The sequence below is a fragment of the Castor canadensis genome, chromosome 12, assembly GCF_047511655.1.
Source record: "Castor canadensis chromosome 12, mCasCan1.hap1v2, whole genome shotgun sequence".
Lineage (NCBI taxonomy): Eukaryota > Metazoa > Chordata > Mammalia > Rodentia > Castoridae > Castor > Castor canadensis.
The window spans coordinates 122,828,402-122,854,256 of record NC_133397.1 but is presented as its reverse complement, the minus strand read 5'-3'; the positions used below and the strand labels follow the sequence as shown (position 1 = coordinate 122,854,256).

Sequence of the window (25,855 nt, the reverse complement as noted above, 5' to 3'; positions counted from 1 at the left end):
TCCAGCAATGAAACAAAAGGTTGGTAACTTTTCTGAAAAAAATAAGAAAATTATTTCCCTTATTTTGCATTAATAGTCAGTTATATTCCTTTATTTCCATTCTAGAAAATCATTTCAGAAAGCTGATTTTTTTTGTCAAAAAAACTATTTTTATGAATAAAAAGTAAAATATTAAGAGGTTTGCTATCTTGCTTTTTAAAAGTGACTCATCAAAAGGGAGTGCTGGATTTTTTTTTTCTTGAAAGAGAAAATTTAATATGTATTTTAGAACTGCAAATACATTTTCTTAATGGAGAAAATTAGTTCCTGTGGCAGTGGTTACTTATCCAGTTTAAATGTATGTAGTGTAATCTGTGTCTCTCTGCTCCCACCCCCTGCCCCATTGGATTTCAACAGTACATTCTGTAGTGAGCATTGTCCTCTATCTTTCCAGCAGAGAAATCCTTTTGGAGTTGAAGATCAGAAAAAGTCTGTGTTTTATAGTCTTGGAAGTGTCTTGTACTTTCAGGACAGAGTAATTTAGCTCTGAGATTAACGGAAGGGGTTAATCCTGGAACTTGGCTGGATGTCAGTTAAACTTTTTTTCCCTGGCTCTGCCCCGGGTTTCCCCTTGAAGGGATTTCCCTCCCTCTGCTTGCCTGTGCAGCAAGACCCTTTATAAAGAGCAGACTTTCCATTTCACTCACATCAACCTTGCAGGCTGTAGGAGCTGAAGACTTCCCAGGCTCCTTCAAGTGGGGCAGAAACAAGGGTTTGCCAACCATTATCTTCTCAGCACAGCAGCTACTTAAAATGCCTGGGAAGGTGGCCGTGAACTTTGGAGTCTCAAATATACTTTGGATAGTATTTGCAGCTTGTAAGTTCTTCTTGATCTATTTCAAACGTTAGCATTCCATTTAAGCCTTGGCTTTGGCTTTAGTCAGCTTTACTATGGACGTGAAGAAAGCCACTAGGGTTTTAAACAATGGGAAAACCTAATTTAACCTAATTTTTAATGTGCTATTGAGTTTTGCAATAGAACACTGCATTGTCATCGTTTGGGCTGCACATTGATGGGTTTTGATATCTTTTTTCCAATGTCAAATGGGAAAAAAAATCGGATTCTGTCTGTAGTAGGTCTATCTCTTCAGTTTCCTGTACTTGATAATGAGGGCAAACTTAGAGAATAACAAAATGACTTTGATAAATGGGCACCAAGATCAGAACTCAGAGTTCTCATGAGTGATGATGATTCCAACACCTTTGGCAGTGGCTTCAGGGCTTTTTAGTCACCCTGCAGTCCATTTGGGGGCAATTTAGGAAGGAGATTAGCCAGGCTGTATTTTGGACATTGTACAAGAAAAGAGAATACTGGACAAATCAGTAAGTTTGCTTGTTTTCTTTTTTCGCTTTTGCAGCTCAAGCTTTTAAAATAGACACCTCCCCGGAATACAGAACTCTGGCTCAGATTGGTAACTCCATCATGTTGACTTGTAGCACGGAAGGCTGTGAGTCCCCATCTTTCTCCTGGAGAACTCAGATAGACAGTCCATTGAATGGGAAGGTGAAGAACGAGGGGACCAAGTCTACGCTGACCATGGATCCTGTTAGTTTCGAGAATGAACACTCTTACCTGTGTACAGCAACTTGCGGATCTGGGAAGCTAGAAAAAGAAATCCAGGTGGCTATCTACTGTGAGTGCTTTAAAAAATCTTTGATTTATGCTCTCAATTTTGCCTTAGATTGTTAGAGGATATTCATGCCTAAATTCTTGGCTGGAAAACACCTGGCATCAAGAAACCTAGAGAGAGCTGAGACCAGCACTAGACCAGGAACCCAAATTTTGTCTTCTATTTCCATGTCTGTCACAAATATGGTGACATGAGTTCTAATTTCCTTAGCTATAAAATGAAATCTTGAAGGTTCTTTTAATTTTTTTTTAATTTCCATTTGTTTATATCCATCCATGTTTACTTGCTCACAAATCTAAATGATTTATAAATTTTATCCTGCAGGGAATTTTCATTCATTTATTCTTATGCAGTTTGGTGCCTGCAATCACTTTAAAGATTAAGGACAAAATCTATAATTTAGTGATAGGCTTCTGTATAAAAGTTTCTCCTTAAACACAATGAAAGTGTCTGTAAACATGTCACTCATTTGACCTTGGTGTTGATAAATTCAGGAATTTGTTGTTGCCGTAAAGTGTTGGTGCTCACATTCAAAAGGGCTTCTTAGAATGGGTTAGGTATACCTCGTTAATGTGAATGAATACCCTCAGTGGACCAGCCTACCAAAAATGCATCACACTCCATTCTCAATTCAGCAAGTAAAATTAGCAAGAAGACTAAAAAGACCAACCTTATATAAGTCATTTGCCTTTGGCTATTGATGGCCTCTTTTTCTAAAACGTCTATGTTCAGATATGGTAACCTCATTTGATTATCTTATAATTACAGTGGTTCCTTTCTACTGGGCCAAAGCCCAACTTTGCCCAGTAACCTTAATTGAATTTCAACCCCATGTGTTGCTAAAGCTTCCCAAGGAACTGTGCCTAGCCAGCTGCTTTCAATTATGCTGTTGTACATGAATAGTTTATGTCTGTACAGCCTCCTGAGCGCCTTGAAAGGCCCCCTTATGTAAATAAAGGGAAAAGTGTAAGTGCTTATATTACCTGTCATAAAATTGTGTGGATTATATGCATATTTCCTACAGAGTATGAGGAACAGAAATAATTGGTGGAAATAATAAAAATACCATGTTTTCAGATAAGAAATCATTTCTACTTGTCTTTTGCCCACTAGTACCAAACCATTGAAGATTTTAAAAAGGAAAAACTGAAGACCCTTCTGGCTTTAATTATGTTGCCTGAGGTTTTTCTTTTTCTTTTTCTTTTTCTGGAAGAATGTCTGCTTTTCATTATGTTCAGCAGTTCTGCTCCATTCTGCATTTGGTTGCAATATTCTTTGGCATGGGGCCTTTGTCTTCTTACTACATAGTTTTGAATTTACCACTGTGTTACCATCACGACAAGAGTATAAGGAAGAAAGTAACCAGTGCGAAGGAGATGAGACAGTGTGGTCCTCTGGACCAGAAGGCTCAGTAGCGTGCTGGTTGGAGCATTGAGTTAGGTATCTCAGGAAGCAAAATCTAGCATTGAAAGCTTGCACAGAAGTATCTGTCTTTCTGATGGATGAATTCTTGTCAAAGACACCATTTTTAAAGCCATCTTTCTGAAGTCACTTTTAATTTCTTAGCATATCTTGCATAACTATTCTTTGCAAAGATTGTAAAATAGAACTATGTCTTTCCTGACTAAAACAAGAGAATAGTATTAATCCGCAATAATAGAAATCTCAAATTTCAATCCCAGCTTTGGTGTTCACCATGTGTGTGTCCTCAGGCAAGATGCACAAATGATAATCCAAATTTTCTTAACTGAGAAATATGGTCCTTATCGCTTATGGTTATTGTGAGGATAAAACAATCATTTATTCTAAATCTACAACAAATACAAGTCTCAATAAATGTTAAGGTTTCCTCTCTTCTTTTACTCTAACAACCTACAACTTTTAATATTTACAGATCAAAATTGAAGAACCCTCTATTATGTGGTTAATTCTGAATCTTACTTCTAAGGTATAAAAAGCTACTTAAACAATTAATTCTGCTATTTTAATATGACATTAACAAAAACATTAGATTTGATTTGCATGGTTTTAGAGCAGTAAGACATTTTATCAACCCAAGCAGAAAGCCCCCTTAATGTATTCATGTCTTGCAGCTTTCCCAAAGGATCCAGAGATTCATTTGAGTGGCCCTCTAGAGGTCGGGAAGCCTATCACAGTCAAGTGTGTTGTCCCTGATGTATACCCGTTTGACAGGCTGGAGATGGATTTATTGAAAGATGACCATCTCATGAAGAAGGAGGAGTTTCTGGAGGATATGGACAGGAAGTCTCTGGAAACCAAGAGTTTAGAAGTAACCTTTACTCCTGTCATTGAGGATATTGGAAAAGCTCTTGTTTGCAGAGCTAAATTACACATTGATGAAATTGATTCTGTGCCCAAAGAAAGGGAGACTACCAAAGAACTTGAGGTCTACAGTAAGTATTTGTATAGTATGGTCCAGTCTATGGGAAGTCAATGAGAATTCAACCCTGGTTACATATGTGCTTAGCAGCCAGGCTAATAAAAAACTCATTTGCTGTTTGTCACTTTGTTCTTATTTATTGTGAGCACAGTATTTTCCAGTAGTATTATGAAATGAAAAGAACAGTGGATTCACATTGAGAAGACTTGAGTTTAATTCCTGGCTCTGTCAACTGTGTGACCAAGGGTTACTTAATTTCTCTATTTCCCTGTCTATCAAAGGGGAATATAATAATATCTAGTTGGGTAGTAGGAAATAGGCTCAAGTGATAAAATGTTTTCAATCATAATTTGTAAACTCTTATACTATGCCTTGAAGTATTATTTCATAGAGATAGAAACTTGAGAAAGTGGGTGCTTACTCTGTGTGTGCATGCATATACGCCTGCACTCATGTGTACATACATGCATTGGGTGGGGAGGTGATGGAGTTTGACTGCCTTTCATGTCCTTGAGACTGCCACGGAATTTAAAGAGGTCTTAGTGTCCTAGAATTGTGTACAAGGGGACTCACTGTGCTCTGTTTTAGACTAAAATGTGTTCTTCCTTGGACACTATATCTAAATGGACTAGCACCAACTAAAACATATTTAACCAAAATCAGATGGAAGGGCTTTTAACAATGTTTTGAGAAGAATAATCAAGATAGGGAATATTTTCCCCAGAGAGGATAAAGCTTAGAAACCGGAGCTCTAATTAAGTAACTAAAAGACAGTTGTGTGTGAAAGGATTTAATTTATTCTGTAACAACACAGGGCTGAACTGTGACCAATGTGTAAAAGTTAGCTACGAAAAAGGAAGATTTCAGCTCAATAGGGAAATTTCTCAATAACTACAGATGTTCAAAAGTCAGATGGACCATTCTGTAAGACAATGGGGTGCCTTGCTGAGTCAGTGTTGGAGCTGACTTGGATAAGTTCTTCACAAGGATACTTAGATGGGATTTCTCTCCTTATGTAGGAGACTCTAAGGGCCCCTTTTAATGTCTAAATAGTTATGTCCATCTAAAAATAACAAGCATTATACTCTCTCTACAACAAAATTAGAAATAAGGACAAAATAGTTTCTGCTGGGTATTGAGGGGGTGGGGGGGAGAGGGAGGGGGCGGAGTGGGTGGTAAGGGAGGGGGTGGGGGCAGGGGGAGAAATGACCCAAGCCTTGTATGCACATATGAATAATAAAAGAAAAAGGAAAAAACAAACAAACAAACAAACAAAATAAATAAATAAAAATAACAAGCATCAAAAAGTAACTCAATCAAGCTAGTCGGAAGTGAGAGTGACTTTTTTCACGACTCAGCATTTGTAGCAATGGCGGGCTTTGTCAGGTTTGTGCAGTTGTGTACACGCAGTCTGCAGAAGTACATTTCCCTGTTGGATGGAGGTGATTCTCAGTGATTGCTAATGTTGTGCTCTGCCTTTTCAGTCTCACCCAAGAACACAGTTATCTCTGTGCATCCCTCCACGAGGCTGCAGGAAGGTGACTCTGTGACAATGACATGTTCTAGTGAGGGCTTACCTGCTCCAGAGATTTTCTGGAGCAAGAAATTAGATAATGAGTATGTTCAGCTTCTCTCTGGGAACGCAACTCTCACTTTAATTGCCATGAGGATGGAAGATTCTGGAATTTATGTGTGTGAAGGAGTTAACTTGATTGGAAGAAATAGAAAAGAGGTGGAATTAATTGTTCAAGGTGAGTAGAAAGTGAAAGAAGAATGATAAAGTTGCTGAGTTTGGAGTTGAGCCATAGTGACACTATTTCAATGCTGAAATTGTTTCTGTGTCTTTCATTGATGACCATCTGATCATCATGTATTTTAGCACAAATGTATACATTTATCACACTCATTCTGTTAGGAAGTCTCTCTTCCCATGGCTTCCATGGCTCTGCTTTTCTGATTCTTTTCTAGTCGACATCATTTCCTCACTGCCTTCTTCCTTGGCTTTCTCCTTTCCTTCTGCCCCATGGATGTTGACAGTTTCATGTTACCATACCTGGTCCTCTTCTCTGTTCACTCTAAATACCCAAGAACAGAACTCTTACACACTGGATATTCCTGAACTCATGCTCCCACTTTGTGTCACCAACTCTTGTCAGGTCTATCTCCATGTGATCCCTAGCATCTGGTCTCTTCTTCAGCCCTCTTGCTAATCTGTCAGTTATTAATTCTGAGTTGGGCTTTACATGGTGTTCTTAGATAACAGCATTTACCAAACACCTGCTGTGTTCCTGGCACTTAATATAACTTAACTATAATCTTCAACAAATGACTAAGGGTTTAGTCTCCATTTACAGATAAGAGAATGGAGTCCCGGATTAATGATGGGACCATGTGCTGATTGCACCCATAATATTTGCAGGAGTTCTATATTCCATTTTATGTATGTTCTCAGACTTCACCATAACTCTATAAGGTAGCTGCAAACTCAGCCTCAATAGAGAAGAGAATGTGAAGACAAAGAGAAAATAACAGCACTAGCTCATGAAATTGTTGTCAAGATTAAATGCAATAACATATGTAAAGTGGTGTGCATGAAGCCTGACACACAAGAATTGTTTGAGCTGTTGTTGACTATTATAGTAACTTGTCAAACTACAGCTAAGCAGAGTTTGGATTATTGCCATGAAACAATGCCGACCACTCTATTGAGACATTTGTATCTACATTCATTCTGATCGTCTGATTAGGCGATCATGGATTCACCCTGAAAAGGTGTGGTCTCATTCCTGATGGTTCCAAAGTGAAAGGAGTAATTTTTTCTTGACACAGATAGAAGCTGAAAGGACATCAGGATAAATGAAGGTCACATATAAGAAAATGATGAAAGAAGAAAAGAATCGTAACTGCTATTTATCTTGTTCTTTTTTTTTTTTTTCCTTCCCAGAAAAACCATTTACTGTCGACATCTCCCCTGGGCCCTGGGTTGCTGCTCAGATTGGTGACTCAGTCGTGCTGACATGTGGTGTCACAGGTTGTGAGTCCCCTTCTTTCTCTTGGAGAACGCAGATAGACAGCCCTCTGAGCGGGAAGGTGAGGAGTGAGGGGACAGAGTCCACGCTGACCCTGAGCCCTGTGAGTTTGGAGAATGAACACTCTTACCTGTGTACTGTGACATGTGGACGTAAGAAACAGGAGAAGGGAATCCACATCGAGCTCTACTGTAAGTGACTTTCAGAACTGGTTATTGTTTTGCTTTCCATTTCCATTGGAAGAAAAAAATTAGAGTCTGTGATACGCAATGAGATTCATTTGTTTAGGAAGAGAATTTAACATTGTAAATACTTCCTAAGTCTCTGAAACAAAACAGCTTAATGCAACATAATTGGCCTAAATCTTAAGGGCAGTATGCATTGCATATGTACACAGAATGTACAATCCTTAGTTTGTGTCTGTCACACTGTCTCATCACGCATTTTATCACACTCCATGCCCCCTTCCCGTTCCTTCCATGGGAAAATGAGGTGTATAACTGTAGAGGTGATTGCCACTCAGCTATTCAAGTTGAGGCTAGAGTCTGAGCCTACTGTATTAAAGGCACTTTGGAAAAGCTGATCTGTAGAATGGGGGAAAATGGGAAGCAGAGAAAAGTTGAAAATAAAAAGAGAGTGGACTGGAGATGAGGAGGGTCAGTAGCAGTAAGTTGGAGGCAACCCCAGATCTTAAAACTGATTTACACAGCAAGGGCTTACTACACCATAATAAAAGAACTCCAAATCTGCATGAACTTGGTGTTGCTAGAGTTCCCCAGTCTGTAATGAGTGAGGAAAAAAATATGCTAGCTGGCCATGAAGTTATTTTTTTGTTTTGGAGATGTCACCCTGTCCTGTTTATTCAGTGAACTCCAGAGAACATATTGTGAAGATTTTTCACCAGAAACCCTGTGCAAACTTGAGCTACCCTTCAGGATTTAGTGCAGAATGAAAGTGCACATGTAAAGGGATTTAAATCTCTCAGAGGAAGGGTAAATTTTATTGCCTTATCATATTACCCAGAGTCTGCTGATGCAGGCACATTCCCAAGAGAAATGAGAACCAGTGCCCAAGTCTTTATTGTGATACGGAAATATTTGAAAACAACATTTTGCTTGAGGAAGAGAGTTTTTGAAGCATTACTCTCATTTGCCCTCAATAGCTATTGTAGTCTCAATTTATTGATCCATATAAATGCTATTATAAGGATTAGATTCTAAATAACAAGTTCTTTCCTTAATCACAAGAATTATCTGAGAAATAGTTAAAATGTTATCTAAAGTCAGTCATTAGCTATTAAACTGTCTAGATTGAGAACTGCCTTGTGGGTCTCATGTGGCATCAAGAAGCTGCAGAGCCTGGATTCTGAGGTCAGAGAACAGGGATTTTGAGCTTAGCTCAAGGACTTACCAAGTATGATGCATAATGAAAAGTCTCTTAAACGCTGAAAGTTTCAGTTTTCCTAAGCTATAAAATAAGGTAAATAATACCAACTTTATCAGGCAGCTTTGAAGACTGACATGATGAATATCCTGAGGGATTAGTTCACACTAAGCATTCAGTATATTGATATTACTTAAAACATCTGACACATAGAGTTAATAAATAAAATGACAAAAAACGAAGCATGCTTAGAAAACATCACGCAGGAGCTCAACAAGATGGCATCTTAAGAAGAGAAAAATAGGCAGTTAAAAATTCATTCCTTGTTGTACTGTGTATTTTTGTTCCCAGCATTCTCTTTAACTAACATTATAGTTATGTGTGTAAACTTGATGTCATTAGGTGAGTGTTCAGGTCAGTCTCCTTCAGCTGAGTTAAAGCTATCATTTTGAAACCTTTGCACTTAATAGAGTTTAACTCAGTTTTCCTTTGAATGTCTAAGAAAAGCGTAAGTTTTGCTTGACATTTGCAGCATTCCCTAGAGATCCAGAAATTGAGATGAGTGGCTTGCTGGTGAATGGGAACCCTGCCACGGTGAGCTGTACGGTTTCTGATGTGTACCCCCTTGACCATCTGGAAATTAGACTACTGAAGGGGGAGGCTGTTCTGATGAATAAGCACTTTTTGGAGGAAACGGACATGAAATCCCTAGAGACCAGAAGTCTGGAAATGACTTTCACCCCCAGCCCTGAAGATTCTGGAAAAGTTCTTATTTGTCAGGCTAAGTTACATATTGGTGAAATGGAATCTGAACCCAAACAAAGGCAGAACACACAGACCCTTTATGTCAACGGTAAGTGTGCACACGGTATGGCCACTGTTTAACATGGATTTCTTCACCATGTTTGCCAGGCAAAAGTTAGCAGAAGGTTAACAGCTAAAAACTCCGTGCAAAAACAATAACCAAAAAGAAAAGTCCAAACAATAATGATCATGGCAAGCCATCCCCCAAATGTAAAATAATAGCCATTTATTTGTTTATGATTCTATGCATTGGGATTCAGGAATGCCAGCTGGGCAGATATTCTGCTCAGCATGGTATCAGCAGAACTGATTCACACGTGTTCAGTTAATGATCATCAGGGTGGATGGACTCAGATGGCCTTGAGTACATGTCTGGGGTCTCCCTATCTTCACGTAGTGTCATCCTTAGGGGAGGTAGCGACGTTTACTCTCCAGAGCACAGCATTTGCAACATTTCAGGGAGGTGATAATGCAGGCAGCCTCTAAAGCTGTGTGCTTGGGAGTCCCATGGTGTCAATTCATCCACATTCCTCTGGTCTAAGTGAGTCCAAAGGCCAGCCAGATTCAATGGGTAGAAAAACAGATTCTGTTTATACACAGAGGAGACTCAAATAAGAAACAGTCATGCTTAATGCATCAAATGGCAAGATTCTATCACTGACCACCCATGCTCTGGTAGTAAAAGAGTTCTGTAGAACTTACTTCCACTAGAAAATACCCACCTTTGTCCATGTTTTATCTATTATTCTGCATCACCCAAAGTAAGCGGGGACAGAAACCTCCCGTGCTAGTTATCAAGATTTATAAACTTTTCCAATCCACTGAATCCATAATAGTTTTGCAACACTTTTAAAACTCTTTGGAACTCAGGGCCTAAGCATGTCAAACTAACAAGTGTCTCTACCTTTTCAGTCGCCCCCAAAGATCCTACCATCTTGGTCAGCCCCTCCTCTATCCTGGAGGAGGGCAGTTCTGTGAATATGACATGCTACAGTGATGGCTTTCCAGCTCCAAAAACCCTGTGGAGTAGACAGCTAAATAATGGGGATGTTCAGCCCCTTTCTGAGAATACAACTCTCACCTTACCTTCTACAAAAATGGAAGATTCTGGCATTTATGTGTGTGAAGGGATTAACCAGGCTGGAATAAGCAGAAAAGAAGTTGAATTAATCATCCAAGGTGAGCAGAGTGTGATTTTTGAGTAATCATTAGTAGTGCCTTTTATATTATGTTTCTGATTATGAACAAAATCCTCTTTGGAAGCAAAAACTTTTACTTTAAAAATGTATTGAAGGTTTTTAGCACTGGTGGCTCATGCCTGTAATCCTTGCTACTTGGGAGGCTGAGATCAATAGAATCACAGTCTGAGGTCACCCCGGGAAAAAAATTCAGGATACACCATCTCAACCAATAAGGTTCGGTGTTCCATGCTTGTCATCCCAGCAGCAGTGGAAAGCCGAAAGTAGGAGGATCACAGTCTAGGCCAACCTGGGATAAAAATGAGACCCTATCTCCAAAATAACCAGAGCTAAAAAGGGCACTGGAGGCACGGCTCAAGTGGTAAAGCACCTGCCTAGCAAGCCTGAAGTCCAAAGTTCAAACCCCAGCACCAGGGAAAAAAGAGTATTGAGGGTTTTTAAAGCGTTCATGATGCATACTACACGTGAAGAGCTCCTTTAATGGTACTTTCTCATGAACCAGGCCAAGTCACTTACCTCCAAATTCTCTTAACCTCAAGTTAGCCCAGTGACCCTGTGGCATTCCTTACAGTATTAAAGTAAGGCTAGGAAGAGATACATGTATTTGGAAGCTGTGAAGGCTTAAAACCACCATATCGGGCTAGACTGGGCCATGAGGGATAATCTCACAAGACGCCTGTTAATATTTGCTTACAAGGCTAGGAAGGCACCTTTAATAAATTCAGAGATTAAGAGTATCAGTGATGGTGCCCTGGTGCCTGGTGACATCAAACCACTGGAGTGGGTCAAGTCATCAGATGTGTGTCTGTCCTCTCCAGGATGAAGACCCAAGGCTGTGAGCAAAACAAGCTCTACTTGGCACATTGAAGAACAAAATCATGAAGTGATCTATTGGGATTGTCCCCACACTTTCCCTTTGGAGCATTAGGGGTACTTTTCTTCTCCAAGGCTGTCATTTACTCTTGTATCGCTTGTGTTTATGGTACTAGTCCCACCAAAATATTAATGATTTCTTGTTAGGTCATTTCAGTGATCCCTCTCCTCTCTGTCTCTCTCCATCTATAATTTTTTGGCAGTGCTGGGGTTGGAACTCAGGGCCTGGTGCTTGCTAGGCAGGCGCTCTACCATTTGATTTATATTTTATAGTAAGAACATTGGAAGGATAATGTACAACCTCAAAGAAAACCTTTAGATGCTAAAGTAGGAGGATCACAAGTTTGAGGCTAACCTGGGATACATAGGGAGACCTTATCTCAAGAAACAGCAGCAACACAACAAAACAACAACCAACCTCCCCTTAAAAAAAAAAAAGGCAAAAACCCTTTAGGATGGATGTCATGCCACTGTGGCTTTGGGTGGGGAAAGAGTCTCAAATAAAATAAAAAAATAGATGACCTTACCAGGAATGTCTTTTATAAAATGGTGATCTGGTACTTTCCTGTCAGGGTTGTAGCAGAGTTTGGAACTTGATAAATGGTGACTATGTTGTTAAGGAAAGCATAAAGCCCATCTCTGTACAACTTCATTTCCTTCTGGGAGGATCTAGCTCAAAACTCAGAAGTCTGCAGAGACCTTTGTACTTCAAGGGAAAGTTTGGTACACAGTGTGACAAAAATTTTTAATTTTTTTCACGGTTGAATTCTATGGCTATTGAATACCTATTCTTTGTGCTGGCTAAGCCAAAGAATTCTATTAAGGGGCGTGGAAAAAGCATAAGACACAATTATTAGCCAGGCACAGCAGCTCAAACTAATCCTAGCTACTTGGGAGGTGGAGATCAGGGAGATCAAGATTGCAGGCTAGCCTGGCAAAAAAGTTCACAAGACCTCATCTTAACCAATGGCTGGGTGCTGTGGTGTATACCTGTCATCCCAGCTACACAGGTTCAGCCCAGTCCAGGCATAAAGCAAGACCCTATCTGAAAAATAAGCAGGGCAAAAAAGGCAGGTGGAGTGGCTCAAATAGCAGAGTGTCTACCTGGGAAGACAAAGCCCTGATTTCAACCTCTAGAACCATGGCAAAAAGTAGTTGCCACGTCACTGGCAATAATTCAGTAAATGCTTGACTTCCTCACTCGTCTTTCCTAACATTTCACGCAAACAGCAAGCTCCTTGGTGGCTACTGTTGGTGTCGTTAGATTAATACGGAAGTGGTTTTATCCTTCACTCAATCAGAAGTACATTTTCAATTCTCTTTTCAGTTTCTCCAAAAGACATGCAGCTTACAGCTTTTCCCTCTGAGAGCGTCAAGGAAGGAGATACCGTCATTATCTCCTGCACATGTGCAAATGTTCCAGAGACTTGGATAATCCTGAAGAAAAAAGCGGAGTCGGGGGACACGGTGCTGAAGTCTATTGATGGCGCGTACACCATCCGCAAAGCCCAGCTGCAGGATGCAGGCGTGTACGAGTGCGAATCGAAAAATGAAGTCGGCTCCCAGTCGAGGAGTTTAACACTTGATGTTAAAGGTGTGCTTTTCGTTTTACTTTTGTGTGGGTGTGTGATTGTCCAGAGGTTCTGTGCGTGCTAATGACATTCTCATATTAGGTGAGTGGGCTGGCAAAATGAGGCTGAATTTCGTGTTGACTGTGGTTAGGTCCTGAAATAATTAGGAACAGCTGTTCTATCTTCCAGAGCTTAGCGAGGAAGTTGACGTGAAGCGTTGCTGAAAGTGGAATTCCCATGTGCTTTTTCTCAAAGTTGACAATTCATCATTGGTCTCTGAGGCCTTGGATTTGCTAAGTGTTTCGCCATATTTTCAAAACCTTTCCATGGTTTTTAGTTACAGGGAAACTAAACAAGCAGGTGAGGCCCATCGGAAAAAAGGAATTCTATCCAGACCCTCCTTCCTACCGGAAGGAATGCTGTTTTCTGAACATGTGGAGTCGCTTCATATTTTCTTGAGTGATTCTTTTCAAGACAATCAGGAATGGCAATCTTGATCCTAGTAACACAAAAAGATCTCTAGACTATAGAATAACCCCATGCCTCCACCCCTACCCTATTGTGATGAGAGAGAGACAGTGGGCAATGGCCTCATGAGAAAAAAAAAAACATGGTGGGGGAAGGGGATTAATGTCTTACTCCCTCTTGTGAATGCACAGCAAGTAGGATCTGTTGATCTGATTGGAATAAGGGAACTCTGTCAGCCTTCACTAATCAGTCTCACACTTCTCACACACTAATGAGCTCCTATTGTGTAGTTGGGGCACTTCTTGGCTGCTGAGTGAATAGTCCTGCAAATAAATGCCATCTCGTAAGAGGTCTGGTGTGGACTATCAGAGTTAGCAACTACTTGTCAATGTAGAGAAATCAGAGCCAAAGTCAAAAAGTAAGTAAAAAGTTACTAACCTGGCCAAGTTTTTCAAGATTACCAGCCTTGCCATACATTTTCTGTCTTTGCTGTACCTCCTCAAAACATAGCATTATCAATACAGCCTTCTGGAAATGTTAAAGGAGAAACATCCTAATTACATCCAAAACTGACAGTCACTCAGTGGCAGTGGTGATCCTGAAGAGCTGACCTAGCCAATAAAGTCACTGTGTGTTCTTACCTTGTATGGTGTCACCCAGAACCACACAGGGGTTTATGGGATAAGTGCTTCCAGTGAGGTTGGGGATGATTCTAGACAAGTTGAAGTCTCAGTTATGAAATTCATTTCTTCTTATTTTCTTTAATTCTGGATGCCTCTGACCACTTGTAATTCACCCTAGCCCCAGAAACTGAACTCTGAACATTTTATTAAGACATTAAAGCTTCTTCTTCACTCTTAAACTCTTTCTCTTTCATGCATTTCTTTTCTAATTGCTTTATTAAATTAATCACTTACATATTTGCTACTCTTTATTCATTATTTAAATGAACAAAGAATATTAGGCACTCAGCTAGAAGTGCAAATTCATTCCTCACAATGACTATGGTTTAAAACAGCTGGAAATGAATGGAAGACCGAAGTTCGACATTTGGGGAGATTTTGAATTCATTTTCCTTTGTGTTTTGCTGGGTTTTTAAATTATTTTGTTTCATCTTGGCTTGACTTTATTCGATTGATGGAAATGGTCAGGAGTAGTCTGAGATTTTCAGTGTTTATATAACTAATAGAAAATCTTATTAAAAGATTGCCTTGGCAATTGACTCAATAGTGAATCTGTTTTTCTGTGGATGCCTGAGGGAAAAACTGGAAGGCAAAAGATAGCATTTATCAAGTTGAAAGGAAAATAGTAGGGTTAGAAATATTTTTGCCCCGTATGTCATCAATACTGATACTTAGTCACAATTATGATGATGAATACCCCATTAAAATATTACTCTAATACTTTGATTAGCTCAACTCTACCAGAGAAAATAGAAAAATGAGGCAAATATCATTAAGTTTAGAATGAAGTGTTTTTTGTTCAGTAATTTGAAAAAACTCACTTCACATCATCTGATACTAATGATTCTTTTCTACTTGGGTGACTTTCAGTGTTTAGAAAGCTCCAGAAGGAATGCAGTGATGCCCAAAGACAGATTACTACTTCCTGCCAGGACTGAGGCAACACATACACCACTTAGTGAAATTTAATCGTGAGACCATCACGCAGTGCTGTGAGAACAAAGTGTAGACAGAAGCAATGTTGTGTTCTTTGCAGATGTCCTTACACGGTTCAGATGTTAAACAATAGTGTTGCTGTCAGATGATTTCCCAGTAGGGTAGGAAGATTACTAATTTAAAAATTTTTGTCTACTATTATCTCCTGCACTCTAGTTATGATTAAATGGCAAAATGACAGATTTAAAAAGAAAAAAAAATCAGCGTTCAAAAAAGATTTTACAAGTACCCTTTATGCCAAGTAGTGACGTTAAGTGATGGCTATTCAGTGGTAGACCAAAAAAAACCAGACATCCCTGTCTTTATGTAGCTTACAGTCAGCAGAAGGCACCAAATTTAACAGGTAATCATATGGACACACGTTAGTCAGAAGCTATGATGGGGGCTATTAGGAGAAATTATGGCGGGTGGTTTGAGAGTATGTTAGTGTTCTTAATTTAGTTTAGGGGAGACGTAGATCAGAGTGAGTAATGTTTACGCTGACACACAATACTATCAAAGACCTTCAGTAAGTCAGAGAGGACATAAATGCTGACGAGAAATGACACATATTAAGATGCCCCTGCTTTGGACATACAAAGCATAACACATAAGCATATGCACACCTTCAACGAGAATTCTCCCTCTTACTGTCTCACTATATGTGACGATAACGGTCACATTGTAAATGCTACGAGGAATTTTTGGAGAACTGGTGAGTCATTTCAATTCAGGATGACTAAAATCCCAGTACTTTAATCATCAAACAAGCACCCCTCTCTGATTCCTGCTCTTATGACAGCTCCCTAAAGTCTTGCACGTTCCCTTCCATTTTACACCCGAAACTGAATCTTTTTTATTCAAGTTTGTAGAAGTCAACAGCTGTCTTGTTTAGTTCCGCCATGAACATAGCAACCACTAACTAGTTATTTTGATAATTTAGAGAAATATGAATTTGGGGTCCTGAAGTCTCTCATCACTTTTTGATTTCCATCTCTTTGGAGAACTACTTGTACTGTTATAATAAAACACTTATTATTAAAAGATTTCTTTTTGTACTGGACATTAATTGCATCCCTTTGGTTATTTTCCAGGAAGAGTAAATAACAAGGATTATTTTTCTCCTGAACTTCTGGTGCTCTATTGTGCTTCCTCCCTAATAATTCCTGCCATTGGGATGCTTATCTACTTTGCAAGAAAAGCCAACATGAAAGGATCATACAGTCTTGTCGAGGCACAGAAAGCAAAAGTGTAGCTAACACCTGAAAGGTTCACCCGGAAACACGATTTGTAAGACCAAATCATCGTTCCACCATCAAGAGCAAAAGACTTCACAGAGAATGCAGCAAAAAAAGTCACTGCCCTTGAGACGAGATGACAGGAAGGGATTCTCAGATGTGTACATATAATGACATGACCTGTACATATGTAAAATAAAATTATGCCAAGGCAAGTTTGCTTGGTATAGCAGCACTCTATATTCAGCTCACAGTGCTGTTTGGACTGACTGTTATAACTTAATGCATCTTAGGAAAATTTAATGTTAATATTGACTGGCAGCTGACTAGTATTATCTTTCTTATGTTTTAAATTTTTAAACAAAATTTGGATCCTATGAATTCTATTGACAATAATTTCAGGTGTAAAAAAAAAGCCAGGGTCTTATTTTTTTTATAGGAAAATTATAAACAAAGAGGGCACTGGGTTGACTTTCAGGTACTAAATACCTCAACTGATGGTATGGTTGACCGGGTTTCTCTGTATGGTACGGCATGGTAAGGAGATGTTTTATGATGATTGTTCATTGAAATCTTTGTAACTTGACTAACTTGGTTTAAAATGCAGTTATTTTGATTTTCCTTTGTAAATGTTTTGTGTTTTGTATAGTAAAGTAATAATTTTTGGAACTGGAAGAGTTGTGTGCTCATTTAATTATGTTGTAAGTTTTTGGGAGATGCCAAGTTCCAAGGGTGACAACTTCAAACTCTGAAAATACTCAAAATGTGGTCCTTTGACTACTTTGATCAAAATGACCATGGGAACTAAGTTGATAAAAATTCAGATTTCTTGGTGCCCTTTTAACCGAATGAATTGAGATACCTGATTTGGTGTCCTTGGATTTTACAATTTCTTTAATTAAAAAATATACAGCATACATCAAAGCACGAGCACAAATGAACACACAGGTCAATGAGCAATCAGGAATGTCTATGTGCAGATCACAAAGTCCAAGACTGAGCGTTACTGCTTTTGAGAGCCTCTTCTACACCACATGCGGATGGCAACTCTCTCCCTCGCTGAGCAGCAACCATCATACATGCTGACTTCTACAGTGATCCTTCTCCTGCTGTTCGGGGAGGTTTTACACCTATGTAAGTTTTCCTAAGTAGTACATTATTTAGTTTTGCCCAGTTTTGAATTTTACATAAATACAATCAAATGATACATTTGCCTTGTGACTTTATTCTTTCACTCAAAATTACTTTCTTGCATAATTCATCTACATTGTTGTGTATAGTTATAGGCCATTCGTTTTTCATTGCTGTGTACTATTATTCCACTATAAGACTTTGTCCCAATTTATTTACCCATTCTATTATTGATGGGTATTTGGGCTGCTGTGTTTAGTCTTTTCCTTTTCTTGATTTTAATTCCTTTCTGCCTTTTCTATTGCCAAAAAAGCTTCTGTAAACATTATTGTACATGTTCCTGGTTAACATGGACAAAAATTTACCAAATGTGTAATAATTTCTCTAGAGCTTAACAAATTTTTTGCATAGGCTAACCTGGAACTGTGATCCTCCTGATCTCAACCTTCTGCAACCAGGGATAACAGGCATACACCACCACCACCAGCAAATCAGTGAGAGAGGGTTTTGTGAAATGTTTGCCTGGGGTGGCCTTGAGCAAAAATCTCCTAATCTCAGCCTCCTGAGTAGCTAAGATTACAGGCATGAGTCATTTGTGCCTGGCTTAAAATATTTTAAAATAATCTACTTGAAATTATAAATGCACATTCAATGCATAAAAGAAAATCATGTATACTATGAGTATGCTAGCAAAATCAAAGGATATTTTTAACAATTGCACCTTTTAGAAGATAAAATCTTTATGCATTAATTTTGTTCTTTTTTCTTTTTGAGTTTTTGAGTCCCCCCCCTTTTTTTTATCACATTGCTACAAGGGGATTTTAGATTGGTATAAAAATACAAATAGAAAGAATAGTTAGCACACTTTCCCCCCTCTTTTTAAAATTATTGTTGTACTGAAGGTACAGTGTGACACTTACAAAAGTTCTTTCAATATATCATAGTTGAATTCACCCCTCCATCATCCTCCTTTATCCTCCCTCCTCCCCCCATTCCTGGAAGAGTTTCAACTGTTGACTTTTTTCAAATTTCAAATGTAGTTTCTTGGACTATGGATACATGCAACATGTATGAATTTCACAAAAACAATATTGAGTAAAATCATGTCTAAACGGGCAGGTACCATTTGGTTTCACGTATGTATAGCTTAAAAGCCAGAACAATTAATACATGGTGTTAGCAATCAGAATATTACTTACTCTTTGTGTGACAGTGACTGGATGGGGACCCAAGAGAACATTTTTTGGGCTGTTTTTGTTCAGTTGCTTGATCACAGTGGTGGTAATTTTAATGAAATTTACACTTAATCAAAAAAATTCTTGAAAGTCAACGGTCTACAGGAAAGGAGGGCATAGAATCTGTGTATGGGGAAGAGAAGAGGGAGAAGCAGCGACCTTGCTAAGCCCACACCCCATCTTTCATCTGCCTTCAGGTAGCAGGAAGGAGAGTCATGTGGTTAGACCCCATGGGAAATGGAGTGAAGGAGAGAGCTCAGCATGGGGAGACTGGCAAACACCAGGAAGCCTCCTGTGAGCCAAGCCAAGGCCTACAGAGAGGCCACACCTGACACTGTCAACACCTATCCCATCCCCTGTTCTATTCAACAGGTGTCTATAAATCTGTTCATTTGCAGGAATAATGCCAATAATGCCTGTGCGTGACCTGAGATTTTACTGAGCCTCAGGCCTTGCCAACAGCTCAAGGTATTTCATTAAATCCCCTCAGAACCAGAGCTGGATTCTCTGTGTCCCAGAAGTTGTGGGGAATGGGGTGGAAGGAAGAAAAGGGAAGTGAATCATTCTTGACTTGGGAACAGAGAAGACTCCACTTCTTCATCTTGGTTAAGAGTATCTTTAGGAAGATAGGTAAGGCTGACCAGTAGTTGACAGATGTTTAGGAAGAATTTCTGTCCCTGACTCTCTTTGTCCCTGACAAGGTGGGGGTGATTCGTAATGGTTGCTGTCGAGTTTCTCTGGCTGACTTGCATCACAGTGAAACCTAGGACACACTTTCCAGAGCTCTCCCTGCAGGAGATTTCCTTCATATTATCTACAAATTTAAACATGAGACTCTCTCATTCCTTTCCTAATATTCTGCTAGAAAAAATGGTAAATGATTTGGGGGTGAACACAAACACTTTACTAGTGAACTCTCTCACAATACATTCTGTAGTCTGATTTCCCTAGAAATGGATTCAAATCTGGTTGTTCATTTTTGGTAGCATTGGTCCTCAGCTATAGGAATTTCCCCTCTCCTACTCTGATACTGTGTCTGTCAAACCAGGACTAATTAATGGATTGAAAAACTTCATGGCAGTCTGCCTCATGAAGCCACTACCATCAGCCTTTCTTGTCTGGATTAAACAGACTCAAGATTACTTGTAGAATATGTCTGTAATAGTGGAACTAGTCTATGGAACTTGGGGAAAGAGGGAAAGGAAAGAAGAATGACAGAGCAAAACAGTATAAAACATAACATCTGTGAAGGTAGAGGATATAAGGATGTGCACTGAAAGATGCTGAAAAATGAGGTGAGGGAGGGAAGGGGTAAGGAAGAGTAAAGGAAGGGGTTGAATGGACCAAAGTAAAGCACAGCCACAGTGGGGACCCATTGAGAAATGCCTTTGAACATTGACTTAGAAATTAACAATGAAAGACAGGTACAGTGCGTGTAGGGGGTACTATTGGGAGGGGGAGGGTGAATGAAGGAGATTAAGGTGAGCGAATGTGGTTGATGGACTTCAAATACCTGTATGAAACAGAACTAAGAAACCTCTTGCAATTGCTTTAAGTGGGGCGGGGAGGGAGTTGAGGGGGAGAGACGATGGGGGTGATCAAACCAATGTACAATAGAAGCCTATATGGAGTTATCACAATGAATTCCCCCTGTACAATGAATACATCCCTATAATTTTTTTAAATGTTCCTTCTAAATAAAGAGTAGCTGTGCAGGCTCACAACAATTTTCTGAGGGATACAGATTCAAGTAACAGTTTAACACAGAAACTTTTCTTTTTATCTGCTTGCCATAAAGGAATCCCCAGGCTTTACTCTGCCAATTGCAAATTTGAGGAAAATGCAGATATCAATTACAGAGAGCACTGAAATTATTAGGGAAGTAAGAGTTGGAGCACTTATCTTCTGTAGGAAGGACCTTCAGCGTTCTTGTATGTTAAATTAAGATTTTGGGCTAGTTACATTTTAAGGTCTCTTCCAGTTCTTAAGCAGAGGGCTCTACGAAAATTTACACATGTGCCTTTGGTGACGTTTTCCTACTTTATTTTTGAGACTCTTTCTTTGTATTTAGCTAAACAAGTGCCTACATGTCTTCTTTTCAACCCTTGCCTAATCAACCTTAAATAGAGCCTTGAGAAGATAAATAAGAGACTTAAATGAATCCCAACACTGGCAAGTAGCTCCCACTAGAGTTTCAGAGTAACCACTTTCCTGCAGAGAGGCAAAGGACATTTGTAATGTCTTTTGTTTCAGTCACAATGATTATGAAAATTTCACTTCTGAAAAAAAATGTGTGCAGTGGCTTTCAGGCTTTGCTGCTTTCAGAGAGAACAGCTCCTAACGGGACTTATTTGTAAGGCTTCCTTGAGAAGGGTGTAACAAATTGAGTGGTATCAAATGCCAGTTATACAGGGAAGGACAATGCCTTTGGGAGAGAGCCTTTCATGGGGTCCAGTTGTTTCTTTGTTGGCAGCAACTCTTGGGGGCGTGGTCATGAAGCAGTGAAAGAAGCTGATTATGTCAATAAAAAGGCAATGCTTCACGCTTGGAAAGAAAAAGAACGAGACGACATTGACTTTGTGAGACAAGGTGGGTCCTGTGAGTCGCTCCTACCTTGAACTGTACTGTGAACAATTTCAAATAACTTTCTCAAACAAAAGTTTCAGTCTGTATGAAAGAATTTTAAAAAAAAGAATTTGTAATTAAGAATGTTATGACTACTTTTCTTAATCCGACTTCCATGTAATTAAAATTCACCCAGTTATCAGAACATTGAATGCTATCATGCTAAAGATCCAACAAGAAATATTATTAAATATGGACCTTAAAAACATAGCAGAAATGAACAGAATTACTTTGACTTGAGGTCATAGGTAGTAGTTAGCAATTTTTAAGAATAGAGTCATATATCACTTAGTGATTGAGTTACGGGTTTTAAGAAGCAGGTTGTTAGGCAAATGTCATAGAGTGTACTTACACAAATCCACCCGTGGGCTATGTGGTAGACCCTGTCTCTCTTAGGCTACAAACCCGTATAGTGTGTAATTGCAAGGATACTCCACTGTAGGTAACTATGTCACAATGGTAAGCACTTGAGTATCTAAAACCAGAAAGGGTACAGTCAAAGTCTGGCATAAAAGATAAAAATGGCCCAGCTATTTGGGGCACTCAGGATGAACGGATCTTGCAGGCCTGGAAGTTGCTCTGGCTGCGTCAGTGAGTGAGTGGGGAGGGCATGTGAAAGCTTAGCACATTACCATACATGTAAGGCCACCCTAGATTTATATGAAATATTCTTTCTCCAATTACAAATTAACCTTAGCTCACTACAACTTTTTACTTTGTGATCTTTTAATTTTTTTAAACTTTCTGACTCATTTATAATAGCTCTCAGCTTACATTTTGTACAGATGTACAAAAATATCTAGTTTCTTTATATCCTTCTTTATAAGCTTATTTTCTATTCAATTGTTTAGCCTTCTAAACATTTTAGTTAAAATCCAGACATGAATGTACACAGTATCACTGGCCTGCTCAGGTCAGGACCAGTATCACTGTCTTAACCTTTCCACATCTTGTCCCCTGGAGGGTCCTCAGAGGCAGTAACATGGTGGAGTCATCATCTGTGATAATAAGGTTTTCCTCTGGAATGCCTCCTGCAGGATGTGAAGGACACCTGCCTGAGGATGTTTGACAGTTAATTTTTTTTTTAATAAACAGAAGGAGTATACTCTGAAATAAAGATAAAAGTGTGGTAGAGTAAACACATGACCTGGTAGCATGGTCATTTATTATTACCAAGTATCTCGTACGGAACGTGTAACATATTTTTATATGGCTGGCAGCAGAGGAGGTTTGTTTCACCAACATCATCACAAACGCAGGATGGATGCATTTTGCTGCGACTTCTGACAGCTACGACATCACTAGGCAATGGGAAGCTTTTAGCTTCATTGCATTCTCATGAGACACTCTCACCTAGGTGGTCGTCACTGATTGAACCTCACTACGTGGCATATGTCTGTTTACATCAAGCCCACTTAAACTCCAGGAGCTGTTTTCACTGGGTGTTCTGTTGTTTTCTTGCCAAGGTTGACACTTTTACAGCACTGAAAACAACTGCACACTCCTAGGTAGAAAAATGAACCAATGAGTTTATTTAGCCTTGTATCAATCTCATCAGGTTCTGTTTCTCCTTATTTGTTTGGGTTCCTCTTATTTAAGTGGCCTGGACACTTTCTAGTTAACCCTTAATATTACACACTCCTATATTCTGTGGTCATTTAGCAGTGTTCTGGAAGTGTTCCCAAGCTCTATCCACAGTGAGAGTTTCATAGGGCACTCATTAAAAACACAGCCTTCTGAGACTGATCCTAGACCTAGCTATCTCTTAGGTGGGACCTGCAAATCTAAATCTTTTAAAATACCTATGGTGATCATTCTGTCTGTATTTAGAGAAAACTGCTCTTATAAGATTAAGTATTTAACTATTCAATAGGTGTTCTCTTCAGAAGGCATTGATTGAACTTGAACTTTGGCCAGCTCTCACCTACCCAACTCATTTTATCTCCTGTAACCTGCAACCTTTCTCACCTTTTTGGAAAACTTGATCTCTCAGTCAAATATTTTTTGTCTTCAAACTTCTATCTCTACCAGCACATATAAAACTCCAATCTTGTCATCATATACATATATATTTTAATTTATATATGCAATATATAACATGTATATTGTTATATATAAATATATGTATAACAAAAAATTCTCAACCCCTCTGCCAGCCATGGTCTTATTCTACTTGTCTACATTCTCACCAACACCTTCTGCATTTATTTTTGTAATTTCCATCCTAACAGGTGTGAGGTACCACCTCCTTGTGGCTTTGAGTTGTACTTTTCTGATCATGAGTGATATTGGATATCCTGATACTCTTTGTGATGCTCACGCATCCTGTATTGCTTGTGGGTTGAATGATCTGCTCAGAATATAATGAAATATAAATATGTCTATCTTGATGTGGAAGTTCCAAAAATGACTCAGAACATTCTATGACTTCGAACTTTTTTTTTTTGTTTTATGTCCCTTTATTTTGAAATATCTAAAATACTCACATGCATTAACATCAAATAGCCACTTACACAAATGATTTCAATTTCATTTGATATAATGATGGAAACAAAAACCATAAAATTAAATACATTTGGCTTTAAAGAATATGCAATTATTTATTATCTGTTGCAAAAAATATTCATTCTCTAAGATTATCACAGCATATGAAGTATGTTTTTAAAGCTAAAAGCTACACAATTGGAAACTACAAAATTAAGAATCACATGTAATATGTGAAAATAACTATCATATTCAATAATCTAACAAAAATATTAAAGACTATTTTTGAAGTATATTTATCACTGACCATTCTGTTGTAAGGTCACTACAGGACACACAATGTTCTTAAAATGGTCTCACAAAGTATAAAAGTATCTTAATAGAATAAAAAATATGCCTTGCAAGGTTGAAATATTATCTTAAAAATCTCTTCCTCTGGGGACTAAGAAGAGGAAGGAGAAATTGGTTAATGGGAAAAAGGAAGGGGGGACAAGAGGGCACTGGATGTGCACATATCATCAAAGTACATTTTATACATATATGAAAATGTTTTAATTTAAAAAAATCCCTTCCTACAATCTATGAAACATATTTTCCCCCACAATTTTGTTAATGCTTATCCTGTTGAAGGATTACTTTCCATTTTTTTCCAGTGATTCTTTCTTTGCCTTTGAATGAGTTAAGATGTGAGCTTTCAGGTTATTTGACTAAACAAACCTCTACTTGCACCCTTCAAAGAGACACACAAAACGTTTTTCCCCAGTATGGATATATACATGAGTGCACAAGTTCAAGTTCAAGGAAAAGCGTTTTCCACACCCTTCAAAAGTGCACTGAAATGGCTTCTCTCCAGTATGCACCACAAAATGCCTCTTTAGTTTTGCACTCTCTACAAATGCCCTCCCATACTCTGCACACACGTGCTGACAGCAGCCATGAACGAGGAGATGCTTTCTCAGGATAGCTCTATCCCTCAACTTTCTTGGGCATCCACTCTGAGGACAAGCTAATGCCTCTGGAGCTGGAGCGTCTTTATTAGGATCTGGTAAGTCAATGCCAGGTAGTTCCCCAGAAGGCAGCTTCTTGTCTGTCACGTGCTCAGAATATCCATGAGATGAATTCTTTTCAGCAAGCTCTTGTTGTGCCCCCCTTTTCATGTATGCCAAAGAACATTCAAGAAAGGAGCCTGCTTCAAGAACCTGTTGAGAGAGACTTTGTTCTGATCCTTCCTTTAGGTTTTCAAAGGACTTAAAAAGTAAATCCTCATCCAGGATGGGCTCAGAAAACTCACCTCTTATTATGCACTCTATGTAGCAGTCAGGGAAATCATCTTTGTCATCAACAGTCTGATGGCTAATCTCATAGTGCATACCTTCATCATGTAGGGTGCACAGTGTGTCGAGAGGTGGCTTTTGGGGCTGCTGGGTTCCCCTGGCCTTGCCTTGTTTTGGTTTAACTCTGTTGAGGGCTCTTCTGCCCAGGCCTTTCCGCCATTGTCTTTGCCCTTTTCTTCGTTTGCTGACTCATGTCCTCCTGAAGGCTTCCTTATCCATCAATCAATCACTTGCAGATAGAAATGATCCAGGTAAGTCTCCTCCAACAAACACCTGCTGTGAGACTATCAGCTCTATAAAAGTAAAGACCTCTTCTGTTTTCTTCCCCACGTGTCCCAGCAATTACTTATCTGTGCTGCTGTGATACGCACTGCTTTCTACTCCGCTTCCTTCCAAAGGTAAGAACAGGAGGAATGGCCGACTTCGAACCTCTCTTCTGTGGAGTTAACCAGGTCTGTGCACTCAAGTGTTTGATGAGGGATACGTCAAAGAAAAGCAGTTGCACTTCCTTTTTAAGACCATTGATAGTACATTTTCCCCTCAATCAACAATTCCTAGAAATGTTAGGAAGGTAACTTTTGCAAATGCATTTATAACTTCAGTCAAAGCATGAAGGTTGAGCTGGGGTGTAACTCAGTGCTATGGCACTTGATTAGCACACGGAAGGCTCTGGGCTCCATCCTCAGCATGGCAAACAAACAAACAAGAAAAGGGGCTAGATTAGAAATTTGGGGAGATGAAAAACACATGAT

At 39.1% G+C, this 25,855-nt stretch overlaps 1 protein-coding gene and 1 pseudogene across 1 annotated transcript; one reads left to right on the top strand and one right to left on the bottom strand.

Moving 5' to 3' along the window:
* The first annotated feature begins 652 nt into the window (after positions 1-652).
* On the top strand, positions 653-16,969 carry Vcam1 (vascular cell adhesion molecule 1). The gene is made up of 9 exons (XM_020154650.2): positions 653-856; positions 1,398-1,673; positions 3,764-4,084; positions 5,556-5,822; positions 7,016-7,291; positions 9,016-9,336; positions 10,200-10,466; positions 12,687-12,953; positions 16,151-16,969. The coding sequence occupies exons 1-9, from the start codon at positions 793-795 to the stop codon at positions 16,309-16,311; spliced, it is 2,220 nt and encodes a 739-aa protein (XP_020010239.1). The 5' UTR covers positions 653-792; the 3' UTR covers positions 16,312-16,969.
* Positions 16,970-24,352: 7,383 nt separating this feature from the next.
* Positions 24,353-25,296, bottom strand: LOC109679449 (zinc finger protein 42 homolog; annotated as a pseudogene).
* Positions 25,297-25,855: the final 559 nt, after the last annotated feature.

Excerpts from the sequence above, each read along its gene's own strand:
- Vcam1 (XM_020154650.2), top strand. The coding sequence starts at position 793 with ATGCCTGGGAAGGTGGCCGTGAACTTTGGAGTCTCAAATATACTTTGG. Across the intron at positions 7,292-9,015 it reads AATCCACATCGAGCTCTACT|CATTCCCTAGAGATCCAGAA; the intron begins GTAAGTGACTTT and ends TGACATTTGCAG. Across the intron at positions 10,467-12,686 it reads AGTTGAATTAATCATCCAAG|TTTCTCCAAAAGACATGCAG; the intron begins GTGAGCAGAGTG and ends TTCTCTTTTCAG.